The sequence below is a fragment of the Siphateles boraxobius genome, unplaced genomic scaffold (genome assembly GCF_051911475.1).
Source record: "Siphateles boraxobius isolate OS27281-9 unplaced genomic scaffold, OSU_SipBor_1 68, whole genome shotgun sequence".
Taxonomy (NCBI): Eukaryota; Metazoa; Chordata; class Actinopteri; order Cypriniformes; family Leuciscidae; genus Siphateles; species Siphateles boraxobius.
Genome location: NW_027509195.1, coordinates 1,519,578 through 1,536,892, shown reverse-complemented (window position 1 = coordinate 1,536,892; position 17,315 = coordinate 1,519,578). Strand labels below are relative to the sequence as shown.

Sequence of the window (17,315 nt, the reverse complement as noted above, 5' to 3'; positions counted from 1 at the left end):
AGCCCTATGTTAGTGATATCGGCTAACACTGTTTCTTAACCTGTAGTGACACAATGAAGCACAATTTTGTTTACACAGTATATACTAGAAATTCCTTTTTTTCCCCCTTTAATGACATTTATCCATCAACAATCAGTTAGGCACATACAGCTAAATACTGTTAATTAGACAATCTTAAAATAAGCAAAAATTGTCTGATTAGCATTAATGTCTATTGCTTCATGGTAATGCATGTATTAAATGAATAGCATAAAATTACCAAAATGAATAACAAGTCATAACAAAGCACTGTAAGCAAAAGAGTGTCATTCTGATCTAAACAGTTAAATATTGCAAAGAAATAAAAATTAACAATATTAGTAACAATTCATAACAAATCCCTGTTAGAAAAAAAGTGCCATTCAGGTATATAAATAATTATTATGCAATGTATATTTTTGTTTATATTATATTTTAACTATAATATAAACAATAAAAAACAATGCATTAAATTAATGTGAACCGACAGTTAATAACAATCCCCTGTAAGCAAGTGTCATTCTGTTGTGTGTATATACAACAACAGAACGACAATTGCTTTATATGTACCTATAATGTGTGTGTGTGTGTGTGTGTGTGTGTGTGTGTGTGTGTGTGTGTGTGTGTGTGTGTGTGTGTGTGTGTGTGTGTGTGTGTGTGTGAGAAAGAGAAAGAGAGTGAGTAAGTGAGTGAGTGTGTGATACAAAGCAAGTAGGTGGGCACTTAATGTGTGTGTGTGTAAGAGAAAGAGTGAGTGAGTGAGTGTGTGTGTGTATATGATACAAAGCAAGTAGGTGGGCACTTAATGAAATCACGCAATAAGTGTATATGATGGTTGTGATTATGAAGAGTTGCTGCAGTGACTGAGGCATTTCGTTCTCGCCTGCGAGTGTGTCAGTGCAGAAACATGGGGGAGGCTGAGACTGAGCCATCCGACGAAAAACAAGCAGAAACCGGCATCTGTACTGCTGAGGAATCGATTGTATGGAGTCAAGAAGTAGAAGTGTGTCTTTTTCACGCCATGTTGGGTCACAAACCCGTAGGTAAGATTAATTAATTTGTGAGTGATATGAATAACAGGCCTGGTCTCTGTGTATGGACCTCAGGCGTGAAACGTAACATCATAAATAAGGACCATGTGCTCATTTTCGCATTTTAAAGATCTAAAATAAAATGTATTTTATTACAACCAAACATATTTTAAAATCCTGGTAACACATTTTAGTTCATCTAAGGGTTTTAGTTATCTTTAGCTTTATCAAGTCCAATCGCTAATTGTTTAAGACAATTTAATATAACGATTACATGTACGGCGGCTTTATTATTGCAACGTTAGAGAATTCAATAATTGGACTATTTATTATAATGAATAAAACTGTGTTTACGGAAGTAATAGAATAGTTTATATCTGTTGACATGTTAGCAAACGTTAGCGCGGCTGCTAACTAGCATGATAGCATAATGGCTAGGCTAATCTACATCAACACAAAGGTGTTTTCTGTGCTGGAAGGTGTGTCTTTTGTGAAACTGTCTCTTGTCTTCAGGGGTGAATCGTCATTTCCACATGATCTGTATTCGTGATAAGTTCAGTCAGAACATCGGCAGACAAGTGTCGTCTAAAGTCATCTGGGATCACCTGAGCACCATGTATGACATGCAAGCGCTGGTAAGAGACAACTATTTTATGAGATTCAATCATTGCATGCAATGTACATTTATCATAATGAAATGCGATATATTATATATACATGGGATCCAAAGTCCAAATCTGGGATTCACAATATCAATATTAACTTTACATTATTTCCTAAACCTGGAATTGAAGTTGTAGGGTTTTTAAAACAATGAAACGTTATAATGTGACCAGGTCACTTCAAGTAAACACATTTGTGATAGTAAGATCAGATGTCTAGATACTAGGCTGTTCATGTTATCGTTCAATTCAGCTTCTCATAGTTGTGTGTGTGTGTGTGTGTGTGTGTATGTGTGTATATATATATACACACACACACACACACACACACACACACACACACACACACACACTACCTTGCAACTATGTTGAACTTATACATTCATAATACATAAATTTATACATTCTTTCCATTCAACTTTTGGCCTGCAACAATAGAATAAAGACAAACAAATAAAAATAGTTTAGCTTTTAACACCTTTTACATGACACTGTTTCATGACCATTGGTTAAAATAATTACCCCCCCCCCCCCCCCCCCCCCCCCCCCCTATGACACGTACGTGCCAGCTTTGCTTGTCATCTGCTTCACACAGATCCCGACCGAGCCGAAAACAGGAATTTTCTCTGTAAATCATCTGTGAATTTACAATTTATTTGTTTTTACGCTGTTCAGGAGCCATGTGCCACTGTTGACAAGCAAGCACTGCTCTGTGTCTCTTGGCTGTTGCCATGGTGCTGACTAATGGGGTAATTACAGGGTAATGATTAATGATTGAGATGCAGTTTGACCAATGTTTGCATTACATACATGACCGACCAACCTACCGACCGACCAATGGTGCTGTGCGAGAAAGCGGGACCTAAAGCAATGCAATAACGCACATCAACCCGATCATTTGTTGTACATTCAGATACATCAATCTGAATGAATTCAGTCTGATTGAAACAAAAGTGTCCATGTAAACATAATGAATGGTGACTGTAGAAAGCAAAAGCGGAATCCTGGACATTTTGGGCTGTCTAGAAATTGTTTTGGTCCAAAAAGAGAACATGTCCGGGGGAAAAAGGTCATATGGTTACCCTACTTTAAATATTGTATAGAATTAACAAAATTTCATAAATGTATTCTCATATGCTATCATTTTATTATCTCTTACATGTATACATATAATATAAGGTCTGAAATTATCACAAAATAAACCGTGGCAGGGTGATCAGGATCATATTTTCAATTAAAATGGCAACATTTCATAAATCACTATATAGTTGGTCACTCAACATTTTTTATCATAGAACAGTTGTCTAATACTTAAATCTACTTGCATCTTTCCACAAACTCACATTGCATTGTTACAGTGACCGTAAGATATTAAGACCTGCCGCCTTTGATTTGATTGGCCATCTCGATCATCTTGACGAGCGCTGTCAGACCGCTGAGGAAGAGCAGCCTAAAAATATAATCAGCCTAAAAATTTTACTTTTCAAGAGATTTCGTCATCCTAACAACAAACAGCTTTACTCATTCTACAGTAAAATAAGATATATAAAATGTGACTTCTATTATTTTTAAAATGTTTATTTTTTTTATTGCTGCAATTTCAAGTGTAGAAAAATAACATTTACTACTACAATACTACTCAAAGCTAATCATTAAATCACATTTTGTTGCTGCAGCATGAATCAGAAATACTCCCGTTCCCAAACTCAGAAAAGAGCTTTGTGCTGCCTGAAGAGATCATACAGGATGTCAAGGAAGGTGAGCTGATCTTAGTTTCTGTGTTGTGATCCTCCACAGTTGATCCATTTGGTTTTACTGATCATTAAAAGCTCTTTATGTCTCTGCGCAGGTAAAGTGGGATCAGAAGATGACGTGAAGGAGGAGTTTAAAGAAGAGAGCGACCCGCCTGCAACCCATGAAGAAGGTTCTCTCCTCCTTCACTCTCTTTATTTCTCTCATCTACTCACCCCTTTCTTTTTCCTTTCCTTCTCGCTCTCTTTCTTTTTGACGTAAAACGTCTATTAAAACCTGCGTCATTACATCACTTTTTTTGCTGGATCGTTCTCCCGTTGGCGTGAAGCTCAGCGTGGCTCACACTGGTCATTTGTGTCTCATTTTCAAAGGTCTGGGTCCCAGTATGGCTGGCCAGGATTTTGCGAGGTATGGACAGAAGAAAACGTTTCGCTCTGTTCCAAAACTCCAGCTTGAGCTCAGTACAGACCAGCTCATTACCAGAGGCCTCTGTAGACAGCCTTCAGAGTCCTCTGACCATGTGCGTCTATTCGTCTTTCTTTCGCTGTCCTTCTTTCTCTTTCTCTTTTGTCTTTTTTTGTGTGTTATGTGCACCCTACCTTGTTGTTGTTCTCTGTGTAAGGGGGGCATGAAGCATGGCATGTTGAGGGTTTGTTGTTGAAAACCAACCACTATATTCTGTATGATAATGAAATAACTTGCAGAAAGGTTCTCCAGTTTTTCAAATATTTCTGGTAGCAAGGTTGAAGAAATAATACACATGCTTTCGACCTTCAATTTGAAAATTGTTAGTTGTTGAAGCAGACAGTAAAATGTGGTTATTAAACATAATTCTAGCCTTTAAAAGAATCAAAGATACAAGTTCTGTTCGTAAACTAGGTGTTTTGCCCCCATACTTATAGCCTACATAGGCAGAATTACTAACTTTATTAAGTGACTGATTTGGAACCCTCTACTTTGGCAGCAACATACATCAAAGTGCACTCAATTCAATTTCAGCAGTGTTGTGTTAGCATGTTGCTAAGCTAACAACAACATGATAAGCTATTTTCTTGAAGATATTATTATATTTAGGAAGTCAGCACATTCTTGGATCTTGAGTTTCAGTTGCATCAGAAAAAAAAAACTTATTCTTAAAGGAATGGTTCACTCAAAAATTTAAATTATCCCATAATTGACTCACACTAAAGCCATCCTAGGACTATTCTTTCCCAAATTTGTTATGGCATTGACTAGTGCCCAAGGTTAACCTTCCGTCGAAACTCGGCTCGCTTGTGAACGCGTGTACGCCGATTGCCGGAAGCCAGTGATTATAGTTTATATTCAAATATAGATATTGTTCTTACAAAAACCCATCGCTTCGCTTCAGAAGGCATTTATTAACCCACTGGAGCCGTATGAATTACTTTTATGTTGGATGGATGCACTTTTTGGAGCTGGCACTTTGTAATGCCATTACAAATCTGGGAGAGCCTGGATATTATTTGATATCGTTTGGTGAAAAGAAAGTCATATATACCTAGGATGGCTCGAGGGTGAGTAAATTATGGGATACTTTTCATTGTTTGGTGCCTTTAAGAAGGCAAATTGTACTGTCATTTCAAAACATGTTAAAAATCCACCCAACTCTTTCGGCTTCTGCAAATGGGCCTTAGAAATTCTATGCGCTTTATAGCCCCAAATAAATGGCAAAATGACAGAAGCTAACTGTTTAAAAAAAGAACGTGGCAAATATATTGGCAGGTTCTGAAAAACATAAACAAAGCGAGGCAAAGAGACAATTTTAATAGCATTGACCCAACCAATTAAAGATAACGGAAGAACCCTCCATTTATCAATGTATATTTTTAGCTTATTTATGGCTTCTCTGAAATTTTGACTGAAAATATGTTTAGGAAAGACTAACCCTAAATAAGTAAACAACTCTGTCATTCTAAAACACAACGACCTCAGAAACTGAGCATCCAGTCCTTCACCGAAGGGCATGAATACACTCTTCTCCCAATTAACAGAATAACCAGAAAAAGAGCCAAAAACCTCAAGTGATTCCATTAAAAATGGCAAAGCAGAAGAAGGATCACTCAAATATTAAAGCAGATCTTCCGCATATAAGGACAGCTTAACCTCAGAATGACCACATGATATACCCCTAATCTCAGAATGATTACGAAGATGAATGTCCAGGGGATCTAAAGCTAGATCAAATAACAGTGGGCTTAGACAACAGCCCTGTCGTGTACCACGCCGAAGAGGAATGAAAGCAGACCTATCCGAATTAATAAGTATTGCAGATTTAGGTGAAGATTAAAGCATTTTTATGAATGGTTTAAAATTCTCACCAAAGCCAAAACGATCCAGCACAGAAAACATCAAACTCCGTTCAATTCAGTCAAAGTCCTTTTCAGCGTCTGAAAAAGCACTTAACTCTTACTCTGATTACTGTACAAAATATTTAGCAGGCCACGTGAATTAAAAAATGAAAATCTTTCTCAGACAAAGCCAGTTTGATCTGGGTGAATTAATGAGCCCACATGCTTATTCAAATGGGTGGCCAAAATTGTGGCAATCGCAATTGAGAACGCCTAGAGGGCTCCGTTTCTGTCGTTTTTTTCTTTAAAAGGCATATATGTGCAAAAAATTTCCTTTTCAATCGGATGATTTACTAGACTGGGTAAACCCGATTTGATTTCTCCCTGCAGCTCAGTTGGAAACCTGTACATTTTTCTATCCTGCTTACTGTTTCAAATCTGCGAGGACCAATCACAAACTGGCTTATCCATCTGGCGCGCTATTGACGCGTTTAACACGATGTCGATAGAGAAGCAAGCAGCTTTTTGTTTATATTCAATATGGCGAATTTATATTCAATATGTTTTTTTCTTTTTGCACAACCTGCAAAAATCGCTCGATGCCATTGCTGCTTCTACAAACCGCTGATCAATGCGACAAACTAACACGTTTGTTGACACGTTTCCTGCCTTGAGTTTTCGCGTCGCTCTGCAAAGTACGTCTGCGGGATCCTTGGTCTGGCTGGTTGAAGGACTATCCAATTGCGTACAGTGTCATTTGAACTAAGCCCGTTGATCACGCCTCTTGTGCAGTAAAAAATACATAGCATACTCCCCAGACTAATGTTCAATCTTAAAAGATTGAGCTTGGTCTGGTGATAGCCAGACTAATGATTTACCATTCTAAGCAACAAAGGAACATTTGCATTAGGCTTATAGAATTCCACACCGAACCCGAACGGTTCCACTAATTCCTCTCTGGCACACTCATTGAGTTTTGGAAAGTCCACCGCATCAAGAAATTGGTGCCCTGTAATGTACAGCTTAGAACAGCTGGAAGAATAAAGATACTTATAAAATTCAGCAAAACAATTATTAATTTCTTTAGGATGTGTTAATAAAGTACCATTCTGAGATTGTATTTGATGAATGACCCTACTAGCCTGCGCACCCCTTAGTTGACTGAAACTGTTTATTCATTCATTATTTAGGATTGAAACGCCAACAATACTCCGCCTTTAATAGCAACATTTTCAGACCCATAGAAATTGGGCTATGATCAGAAATTAGAAGATTATGATATTTGGTCACCCCCTAAATGAGTTTGGAGTCAATAAAGTAATGTATAGGATTTATGAAAATGGGGAAACAAAGAATAATCACGAGCAGTCGAGTTAAGTAATCTCCATATACCTACAATACCCATGGATTTTATCACTTATTTAAAACCCCAACAGACTGATAATTACAGTAATTATGACACGGAGTGAATGGGTACAAAACGGTACACAAAAATATAGGGTAAAATCCTGAATGGGAATAAATACAATGCAAATTTTTTTCTCTTAGTCCACTATCTAGGATGTTTTTTTCACAGAGCTCATTGCATTCTGGGATTGCATTTTTAGATAAGAGAAATATGATTTTCCCAAACTATAAATGTCAATATTATGGAAATGAAATTGAAGGTGAAGTGTGTCATTTCTGTGCCAGCATCACCAAACTGTATTGCAAAATGAATGCTTTTCCGCACAGTTTTCCCTTTCCGTCTACCATTGTTCAGGTTGTTCTGCAACTATTGGTTAAACTAATGTCAGGCTTCATTTAGTGTAGTCTAGTGGTGCAGAAATTACATACAACACTTTTTAATTAGGATAGAAAGTTGAAATAACTTTTATTTGGTTTCACTTTATTTTAAGGTGTCCTTATTACAGTGTAAATATACATTTAAGTACTTAGTAATAATAATTAACTACATGCACTTTCTGTAGGGTTAGGATTAGGGTTTGGTTTAGGGTAGCTGCATAATTTACTGCTATAACTACAGCAAGTACATGCGACGTGTTACAAGGACACTGTAAAATAAAGTGTTACCTTTTTTCTTTTGTATTATTGTGTTACAAATCTGTTTTTTCTTTGTGTTCCATTATCCCACCCTTTTTTTCCTGTTTCATCCTTCCCTTCTCCCTTTGTCAGGCAGCAATTCCTCCGTGAAGATGTCGGAGAGGTCGGGCAGCGGGCGCGAGAAAGAGAGAGAGCGGGCCGAGAGGGCGGGCTCCGGTGAGACGGGCAGCGGGTCGAAAGAATCAGCCGGGGAAAAGAGAAAGAGGAGCCGAGCCGTGGAGAAGGTGATGAACTCCAGCAACCCCTCCAGCCCTGGAGGAGCCAAGCGCCGCAGGACGTAGCCGCAGCTTGCAGCAGGAGGACTTGGGACATCAGATGTTTGAAAAGAACTGACTGAGAAAGGCGTAGCTAATATCGGTCGCGCTAGAGTCAATGTGAAAGTGAAATGACATGACGTGCAGGGGATGTGTTATGTTCGTGTGCGTTATCTGCAGTCCAGGGGTTCACTGCGAGGCGTTCCTGTGCTTTAAGCGTTCTGAGCTGTTCACAGACAGAGACAGCAGAAATGTAGAGGAAGGACAGTCTTTGGTGGTTGTGTAGGATCAGACTAGACTGATGGGGAAAGTATGATAAACCAATACGCTTTCCTTTGCTGAGTTTGGAAACATAACAGCAACTTTTTTTTTTAAAGGGGAAAAAAACGTTTCTGGGAATTTTAAGTGGTAGCTTTATTTTATTTTTGTCCAAGCCAACGTTTTTTGAGATGGACCTGAGAATCAACTAGTTTGTTATGTGGTGTATTAGGACTTGCACTGCAAATAAGTTGAGCTAAATGTCTGTTATTAACTGTAAGAAATAAGCTGATTCTATTAGACGGTCATTGATCAAATGCTTAGAAAATAGTTATGGATATTTACACTGTTTCTGAGTCATGCTTGATTGAATTATTTGACCGTATGTGTGTTGAGCGCATCAGGAGTTTCTCCCTGATTAAAAAATTGACTGAACAATGTTGGTCTGATTTGAATTCTTAATTCCCATTTCTCAGCCTGATGCCATCTTAACTTAAAATCTTAACTCATGATGCCACAGAAGTTTTTGTAAAAAAAAAAAAAAATTAACTATCTGGTGGTGCTTCAAGGAACATTGGCTTCTCTTTCCTGTCAACAGATGATACATAAACTACCATTCAAAAGTTTTTGTTGTTTTTAATTAAATTAATACTTTTATTCAGAAAGGCCACACTAACTTTTATTTTTTATGGCAGTGAAGACTTTTACATTGTTACAAGTACAACAGATTTCAAATTCAAATAAACTGAGTTTTTTATTCAACAAAGAATCCTGAAACATATCAAAGTTTTCACAAATATTAAGCAGTGCAACTGTTTTCAACATTGATAATAATAATAAATGTTTCTTAAGCATCAAATTATCATATTACAATAATTCCTGAAAGTCCGAGAGAGTAAACTTAATCAAAATGTTTTCTACTGTGATCTGCTTGTTTTTTCAGATGACCAAAATGCACTTTAAATTAAAGTACCTGTACAAAATGAGCATAATAATATAATTCATAGATGACTGAGGTTTAGTATGAAATTACCAGCTTCAGAAAGTCTCAAGAACAAGACTAATAAAACTGATCAGATTCATATGATAAATATAAAATTTCAGATGTTGTTCTAACTAATCATTGAAATAATAATGAATACAATAACCTGGTAATAAACATTGTCAATGATAATACAAACTAAATTATATTACCGGTACGAATTTGTATTGACTTTTCATATTTCAAACGCACATTCAGACCCACACAGCGAACCAATCCGATTCTTCTCCAGCAGGAGAAAATTCAGGATAACATGCTGAGTCACTGAACACTGCTCTATTCCAGTGTGTTCCTCCTTCATCTCTCCTACTCTTCCTCTCAGCTCGTTTCTGCTGCTGTCTCACTGCAGTCCCTCATCACCACCAGCCTCCCCCCCACTTTGAGTGCCGCATTGCTGTATCAAAGTGGGGTGAGTTGATTACGCACACAGACTTGGACTGTGCCGCCACCTTTGCAGGAGCACAGACTGTCAGTTTGCTGAGGGGAGAACAGGGTCTGTCTGTCAACTGAAGGTAAGAGGCCACAAACATCTTCCTGCTGATAGACTTTAACTATACTCATAATGGATGACAGCTATTTTCTGTTCTGTGTTTTTATTTTGTACTTCCCTGATGAAGCTATTTGACATTGTTTACTTGTCATTTGATATGTAATCCACAAGACCAATGAATAACAGAATCGACACATTCTGTTCAAAAGTTCACATACCCTTGTATCTTAATATCATGTTGTTTCCTTCAGCATCAAAGACCGTAGGCTTGTGTGATAGCTGCGCATGAGTCCCCGGTTTGTCCTTAGCAGTATAGCTACCCTCTGTTTTTTGACAAGAAGCCTGAAAGTTATTTGCGTATTCTGCACATTTTAGTTCTTCCCCACAATGGTGTGATTTAAAACACCCTGCTTGACACTATTTTGAGGTAATCACAAAAGACTACAAACAATAATTGTTGTAGATGCTAAATATATCTTGAGAACCAAGGGTATGTGTGTATATATAAATACTTCTATGAAGAGTTTTGAAATTAATAGGAGATGGTATTTTAGGATTGTTTGGTCTGAATAATAAAAAAAAAATGTTTTGATATTGTAATTTTCCAAGGTTGTTATCTCTTGGTAAACTATTGATCTCATTTAATGAGATTAAATAGTCATCGCTCATTGGTCATATGTTATGTTGGTCAGAAATTACCTTGATTGGCTTTGCTTTGCTGTGAAGACTGTCTAATACTGAATTGTGTTCCAGGATGAAAGTATATGTTGGTGTCTTTGTGTACAAATGTTCTTTGCCTCACGTGCTATGGCTGTAGTCAGAAGAAAGCTCCACCCGTGCCCATCCTTTCTTCCTGCCCTGTGTCATCATGGGAAAAGAGAAGATCCACATCAACATTGTGGTCATTGGCCATGTTGATTCTGGAAAGTCAACCACCACTGGCCATCTCATCTATAAATGCGGAGGAATTGATAAAAGAACTATTGAGAAGTTTGAAAAAGAGGCTGCTGAGGTAGGTGAACAGTCTCAAGAGTTTTTCATAGGAATTTGACTTTGGTGTTCTAGTGGAGTCAAATTGCTGTACGAAGTTGGTAAAGTGATAAACATTGATCAAGGGAAAACCAGGAGTTCAGTTGCACCTTTCATTAAAATTTAAGTGAACTCATAGCATAGCGTTCTGAGAATTGGGGTCTGTGCTGAATGATGGGTAGCTCCAACCCACTTACAGTGTCGGATAATTGTGTATTGTAAGACTCTCATCAACACTATGCCTTCATCTCTGCTCATGCACTGGAGAGTAGAGGGAGATTTGCTGTATAATTACATTAAGACATTTACTCATTGGAAGATGCCATTTGAGATGAAAGGAAAAAATGATGAATGGATTTTTGAAGCAAGCAGTACCATTAGTTAGGCCCTGAACTTCTGTCTACTTGACACACACACCTGACAGTCAAAATGAGGCCTGAGTAAAGTCCAATCCCAATGGGTCTGACACCTCACCTCTGTATTTGAAGGAAACTTGTTCTTCATACAGAAAAACGTAGGGGGTAAACACTATGTAGGCGCAGAGAAGCCTGTTGGGTCTGTGTTATAGGTTTACCAAAGATTAGGTGCTTTAGTGACCTTGACTGAACATCATCACCCTCTGCATGGGGTTTTACCTACAGTACAACAAGAATGGGCAACTCTGGTTCTAGGGGGCCTCTGTCCTCCAAAGTTTAGCTTCATTAAAATTTTCGGCAGGAGTGTTTGATTAGGGATGAAACTAAACATTGCAGCACTGTGGACCCCCAGGACCAAAGTTGCCCATCCCTGACCTATAAGCTTCCTTTTCAGAGCAGGACTGTGTTGGACTGTTGTGAAAACTGTTGAGCAATTTTAAAGTGTGAGAGTTGTCTGGAGCAAGTACCTTGCTCAGGGGCACAAGGTATGGACCATTCTGGGATTTGAAATTACAACATTCCAGTTGTGAAAATTGTAAAGAGACTTATTACAAGGACAGTCAGAATGGCACATGTAGAGGCATAGCGTATGGACCCTTATGAGATTTAAACCTAGAACCTTCTGTTGTCAAAAATGAAGAGACTTATTACAAGGACAGTCAGCTGGAGTAGGTGAATTACTGAATGACACAATATTGAGGCATAATGTAAAAACATTTGCAAGATTTGAACCTAAACCTTCCAATTAACAGTTCAGGGTTCACAGGTTACAAGAGTGAAATGTTTCTCTACTTGGGGAAAAGCAGGGTTTAGAACAATGATAACCCGGGATTAAGCACAATGAGAAGTTCCCAATGAGCTTTCATAGAGCAACAATGAGCACTTCAGAGGAAAAACAAGTTACCGGATTTCCAGTATGCCAGGAAAAAAACTTTAATAGATATTGAATAAGCTTCATATTTCATATCATCTCCTGCCTGCAACCACTTAGCTGTGTAAGGGGTATTTATTTATTACTCTAGCCAGTTGTGAGGACACACAGTGAAGGGATTCTTCCCTTTTACCCTCACGTTTTTTTGTTTTGGCAGATGGGAAAAGGTTCCTTTAAGTACGCCTGGGTTCTGGACAAGTTAAAGGCAGAGAGGGAGAGAGGAATTACCATAGACATCTCACTCTGGAAGTTTGAGACCACCAAGTACTACATAACTATAATAGATGCTCCAGGACACAGAGACTTCATCAAGAACATGATCACTGGGACGTCTCAGGTAGTGACAGTTCTGACTCAATTACAAGAATGTTCAGGAATAGTGATGCTTGGTGAGAACATCCCTACCTAATGCATAGATTCTCCAAAGATTCTTCAAAATTCTCTCTTCTACAAATACCAAATATGAATTTTCATTTGTAGGTGAACTATGCCTGTAGACTGTGATCCATGCAAAAGTTTACTGTGGATCTCATCCTTTCTCTCCCAGGCAGATTGTGCTGTTCTAATTGTTGCAGCTGGAGTCGGTGAATTTGAGGCGGGCATCTCTAAAAATGGGCAAACGAGGGAACACGCCCTGCTGGCCTACACACTGGGCGTCAAGCAGCTGATTGTAGCCGTCAACAAGATGGACTCCACTGAGCCGTCCTACAGTGAGAAACGCTATGATGAGATTGTTAAAGAAGTCAGTGCCTACATCAAAAAGATCGGTTATAGCCCAGCCTCCGTACCCTTCGTCCCGATTTCAGGCTGGCATGGCGACAACATGCTGGAACCGTCTTGTAATGTGAGTCCTCTTGGCATGTGTGTGTTTGTGTTCGTTTTCTACAAAGACTTCATACCATACAGCACTGTTCAATTAAACTGTTGGCAGAATGCTAGTGATTTGATTAATAAAATCATCTCATTTGTGCTGTGCAGATGCCGTGGTTTAAAGGCTGGAAACTGGACAGGAAGGAGCACCATGCCAGTGGCGTTACTCTACTGGAAGCTCTCGATACCATCATGCCTCCAACACGCCCCACTGACAAACCCTTACGTCTACCCCTACAAGACGTCTACAAGATCGGAGGTGGGATTAACCCACTCAAATCAAAACCACATTTTATGGGGTGATGTCATTTTTAAGATCAGCTTGTGGTTATATTTTGAGTTTAGAAAGCTTTTATGGCTCGCTACACCACTGTGTTTTCAAAACATGCCTATTCAAAGATATCTAATCTCCTCAGGTATAGGGACTGTCCCGGTGGGCAGGGTGGAGACGGGTATCATGCGGCCAAGTATGGTGGTGACCTTTGCCCCAGTCAACATCACCACAGAGGTAAAGTCGGTAGAAATGCATCATGAGTCTCTGAACGAAGCTCTGCCGGGAGACAATGTGGGCTTTAACGTAAAGAACGTGTCTGTAAAAGACATACGAAGAGGTAACGTGTGTGGGGATAGTAAGTCAGACCCGCCCCAGGAAGCATCAGGGTTTACAGCACAGGTGGGACAACACCTCTTTGTCAGCTTGTTTATTTTGATATATTTCTTGATATCTAGATTTTTGTTCACTCTCTCTCTGTCTTTTTCAGGTCATCATTTTGAATCACCCAGGTCAAATCAGTGCAGGTTACTCTCCTGTCATAGATTGTCACACCGCTCACATTGCCTGTAAGTTTGCTGAGCTTAAGGAGAAGATTGATCGCCGTTCAGGCAAGAAGCTAGAAGACAACCCCAAAAGCCTGAAGTCTGGAGATGCTGCCATTGTGGACATGATCCCAGGAAAACCAATGTGTGTTGAGAGCTTCTCCCAGTATCCTCCACTGGGTATGTGTCCGGTTCCCAACCTTACATTGAATACTTACATTAAAACAAAATGCTATTGTTCTCTTTGATGTTTTGCTTTCTTTTATGTTTTGTTTAGCTTTTATTATTTGTTTTGCTTTGCTTTCTTTTTGTTTTGTTTAGCTGTCTGTAGTTTTTTTCTTTTATTTTCTTTGATGTTTTGATTTTCTTTGTTTTGTTTAGGTTTTTGCTTTGTTTTCCTTTGCTTATTTTTCAGCATTTCTAACAATGTGAATATATTTATGGGGCTGCTTTATTTTAATCATGTTAAGATAGATGGGGTTGAAAATATTAATTGAAATTAGCTTAACTGAGATCAACAGCTACAAAAAATGCCATTGAAAAAAGGGATAGGATAAATTATTTTAACATCCAAAAAAAATAAACATATCTTAAAACGGCTGAAGCAATTTGTAATAAGTCTACACACAATAATGAGGAGATATAATAAAACCTTGTGCACGGCTCTGCTAATTAGTTCCTTGATATTTTTAGAGTTTTTCCATGCCCTGTAAATCAATTTCTATATCTGAGGCTTTATAAAAAGACATGATCCATTTTTGTTAAAGAACCAACTTCACCAAGCAAATCGTAGTTAGGTTTGTCATACTTATTTGGAATTGGCGTCTCAGGCTTACATTACCTTTGGTCACCCAGTCTCATGATTAATGAGATTTACTGCAATCGTTGTCAGGTTAAAGGTTTTACTCATCAGTGATGTGAGCCTCCACATCTTCCTCTCGAAAACTTGAGTTCATGAAGTTCATGTTTCTCTCTCTGGATTACATTTCCTCTGATTCTGCAATTCCACTGAAACTGGTTATTAGGCTTGTTTCATTATACCGTCTCGCATCACTTTTGACCCGCAGCGGCATCATTTTTATTGCATCTTGTTCTCATTATTTTTTCCCCCTAAAATCTTATAGCATATCTTGTTTCTGTAAGGCACAATCCTGATAGATGGCTGTGATTGGATTGAAGTCTTTAGTCAGCTCTCTTTCTCACACAGACACACACACACACACACACACACACACACACACACACACACACACACACACACACACACACACACACACCACTAGGTCTTTCATACATTTTCATAAAAAAAGATTTTTTATTATGATTTTTTGTTTTTGTGTTGTCTTAGGACGTTTTGCTGTCAGAGATATGAGACAGACTGTTGCAGTCGGTGTCATAAAAACCGTGGAAAAGAAGATCGGCGGCAGTGGGAAAGTGACTAAATCAGCCCAGAAAGCTCAAAAATCTGGCAAATGAATCTGAATCTCAAAATTGCATTGTCACCTCGGGCCTCACCCCAGCTTACATGCCCCCCTCATCTGGGCATGCTCAGTCTTTTTCCCACGTGTGCTTGAAATATATGCTTGAACCAACTAGAGTTTGATCATATGAAGGAAATAATGAAAGACTGACATTATCACATATTGAATGGATGCACTGTATATTCACTTTAATAGCAGACCCGTACACATGTTGCATGGATGTCTGTTTGGATATATGCACGGCATCTATTAAATGAATGTAGCTGGTATTGCTGAGTAATGTGTGTGTGTGTGTGTGTGTGTGTGTGTGTGTGTGTGTGTGTGTGTGTGTGTGTGTGTGTGTGTGTGTGTGTGTGTGTGTGTGTGTGTGTGTGTGTGTGTGTGTGTGTGTGTGTAAAGAAATCAAAGGAAAACTACTCTTTGTTCAATATAACAATGATTAAGATGTCCAAAGTAAATGAACTGCTGAAGTTTTGTATAGTTTATAACTGAGCACTGATAAAAAGCTAATCAATCCAAAGCACCATTTGTCTCTTTTCAGACCCTTGCAGCCAAAACCTGTGATGAATAAAAAAAATGTTTCCAAAGTACATGAGTTTATAAATTAAATGTGTTTTTATTGCCGCATCGAACTTCCACTGTAAACACATGTATGATGCGAAAACGAAACCATCGAGCGAAATACCGGAGTGAACATGGCTGACCGAGTTTTGCTGCCTCCTTAACCTGATTCTCCATGAGTGCAACCAAGGGGGACACAATCACAACTATCGCCTTGCCGGCCTTTGGCCTCCCCCAGGTTCTCGCTGACGATCGGTAATATTTGATAAATTAAACTTTCTCCAAAACCTGTCGGGAGTAGGGCTACAACATCACCTCCATTCAAAATGTTTACCAAACACTCTTCTTGTTCAGCCTTCAGTTTGGAAATGCCAGGAATATTCTCCACAACAGAGCGAATTGCGTCCTGTGTCTCCATATCCGCGGTCGTTTTCGATTTCCCCAATCTTAAACTCGCCGCTTAGCGTCTATGTCACGGCTTTCAGCCCGCCCTCTGTTCGTTGATTGCCCGGCTGTTTTCAGGCCGGAGGAAAACTGAGAGACATGTCGATGTCTCAGACTAAGTACAGAAGCTAAATGAAATTGAGCGGAAGTACGAAGTCTGACGTAGTCAGGCTAAGCGGAAACGGTCGTCAGATGCAAACAAACTCTGGGATGGACTGAGATAAGTGGCTGTTTATGTAGAAATAGGCCTGGTTTCACAGTCAGGTCTAAGACTAAGTCAGGATTAGGCCTTAGTTCAATTAGGGCATTTAAGTTGCTTTTATAGACATGCCTTATAAAAACATTACTGGTGTGCATCTTGAGACAAAACAATTGCACTGAAATTAAAGTTGACAAAAAGTTGCTTTCAGTTAAAGGGGTGGTTGATTGCGATTTCACTTTTTTCATTTTAAATAGTGTGTAATGTTGCTTTTGGTGCATGAATAGTATCTGCAAAGTTGCTGCGCTGAAAGTTCAACGTAAGCAGAGATATCGTCTTTTAAAAATCAGGAAGTTGCCTACAAAAACGACTTGAATGGGATTACAACAAGATACTTCCCGGGTTTTATACGTAACTAACCCATAATCAACCCTCCCTCCGGAATATGCAAAAAAGGGGGCATGGCCATATTTCTGCGGCTTTGTCGAAGAGGAAGAGTTATAGTGGAGAGCAGTAGCCATGCCGTGGAAAGTGTGTTATTTTCACCCAGCTGTCAGGTCTTCTGTGTTCGGGCTTCTGAGATCACGTGATCCTTCAGAAATCAATTGGAGTCTTACTCTTATGGTTTTGGTCTTCAGACTGCTTAAGA

General features: G+C 38.9%; 2 protein-coding genes across 5 annotated transcripts; both read left to right on the top strand.

The window, feature by feature from the left end:
- The first annotated feature begins 625 nt into the window (after positions 1-625).
- Positions 626-8,825, top strand: mrgbp (MRG/MORF4L binding protein). Of its 3 annotated transcripts, none has more exons than XM_077213995.1 (6): positions 626-1,061; positions 1,563-1,684; positions 3,388-3,469; positions 3,561-3,635; positions 3,835-3,983; positions 7,948-8,825. In XM_077213995.1, exons 1-6 carry the CDS (start codon positions 926-928, stop codon positions 7,963-7,965), a joined length of 582 nt encoding a protein of 193 aa, XP_077070110.1. In that variant the 5' UTR covers positions 626-925; the 3' UTR covers positions 7,966-8,825. The 3 variants fall into 3 exon arrangements, with proteins under 3 accessions (XP_077070110.1, XP_077070109.1, XP_077070111.1); XM_077213996.1 differs by having other exon boundaries at positions 706-1,061; positions 3,835-3,871; XM_077213994.1 differs by lacking the exon at positions 3,835-3,983 and having other exon boundaries at positions 666-1,061.
- Positions 8,826-9,695: 870 nt separating this feature from the next.
- On the top strand, positions 9,696-16,066 carry eef1a2 (eukaryotic translation elongation factor 1 alpha 2). 2 transcript variants are annotated; one of them, XM_077213992.1, is made up of 8 exons: positions 9,696-9,941; positions 10,737-10,931; positions 12,453-12,632; positions 12,843-13,139; positions 13,274-13,424; positions 13,582-13,838; positions 13,927-14,161; positions 15,330-16,066. In XM_077213992.1, exons 2-8 carry the CDS (start codon positions 10,788-10,790, stop codon positions 15,455-15,457), a joined length of 1,392 nt encoding a protein of 463 aa, XP_077070107.1. In that variant the 5' UTR covers positions 9,696-9,941; positions 10,737-10,787; the 3' UTR covers positions 15,458-16,066. The 2 variants fall into 2 exon arrangements, with proteins under 2 accessions (XP_077070107.1, XP_077070108.1); XM_077213993.1 differs by having other exon boundaries at positions 9,716-9,941; positions 10,673-10,931.
- Positions 16,067-17,315: the final 1,249 nt, after the last annotated feature.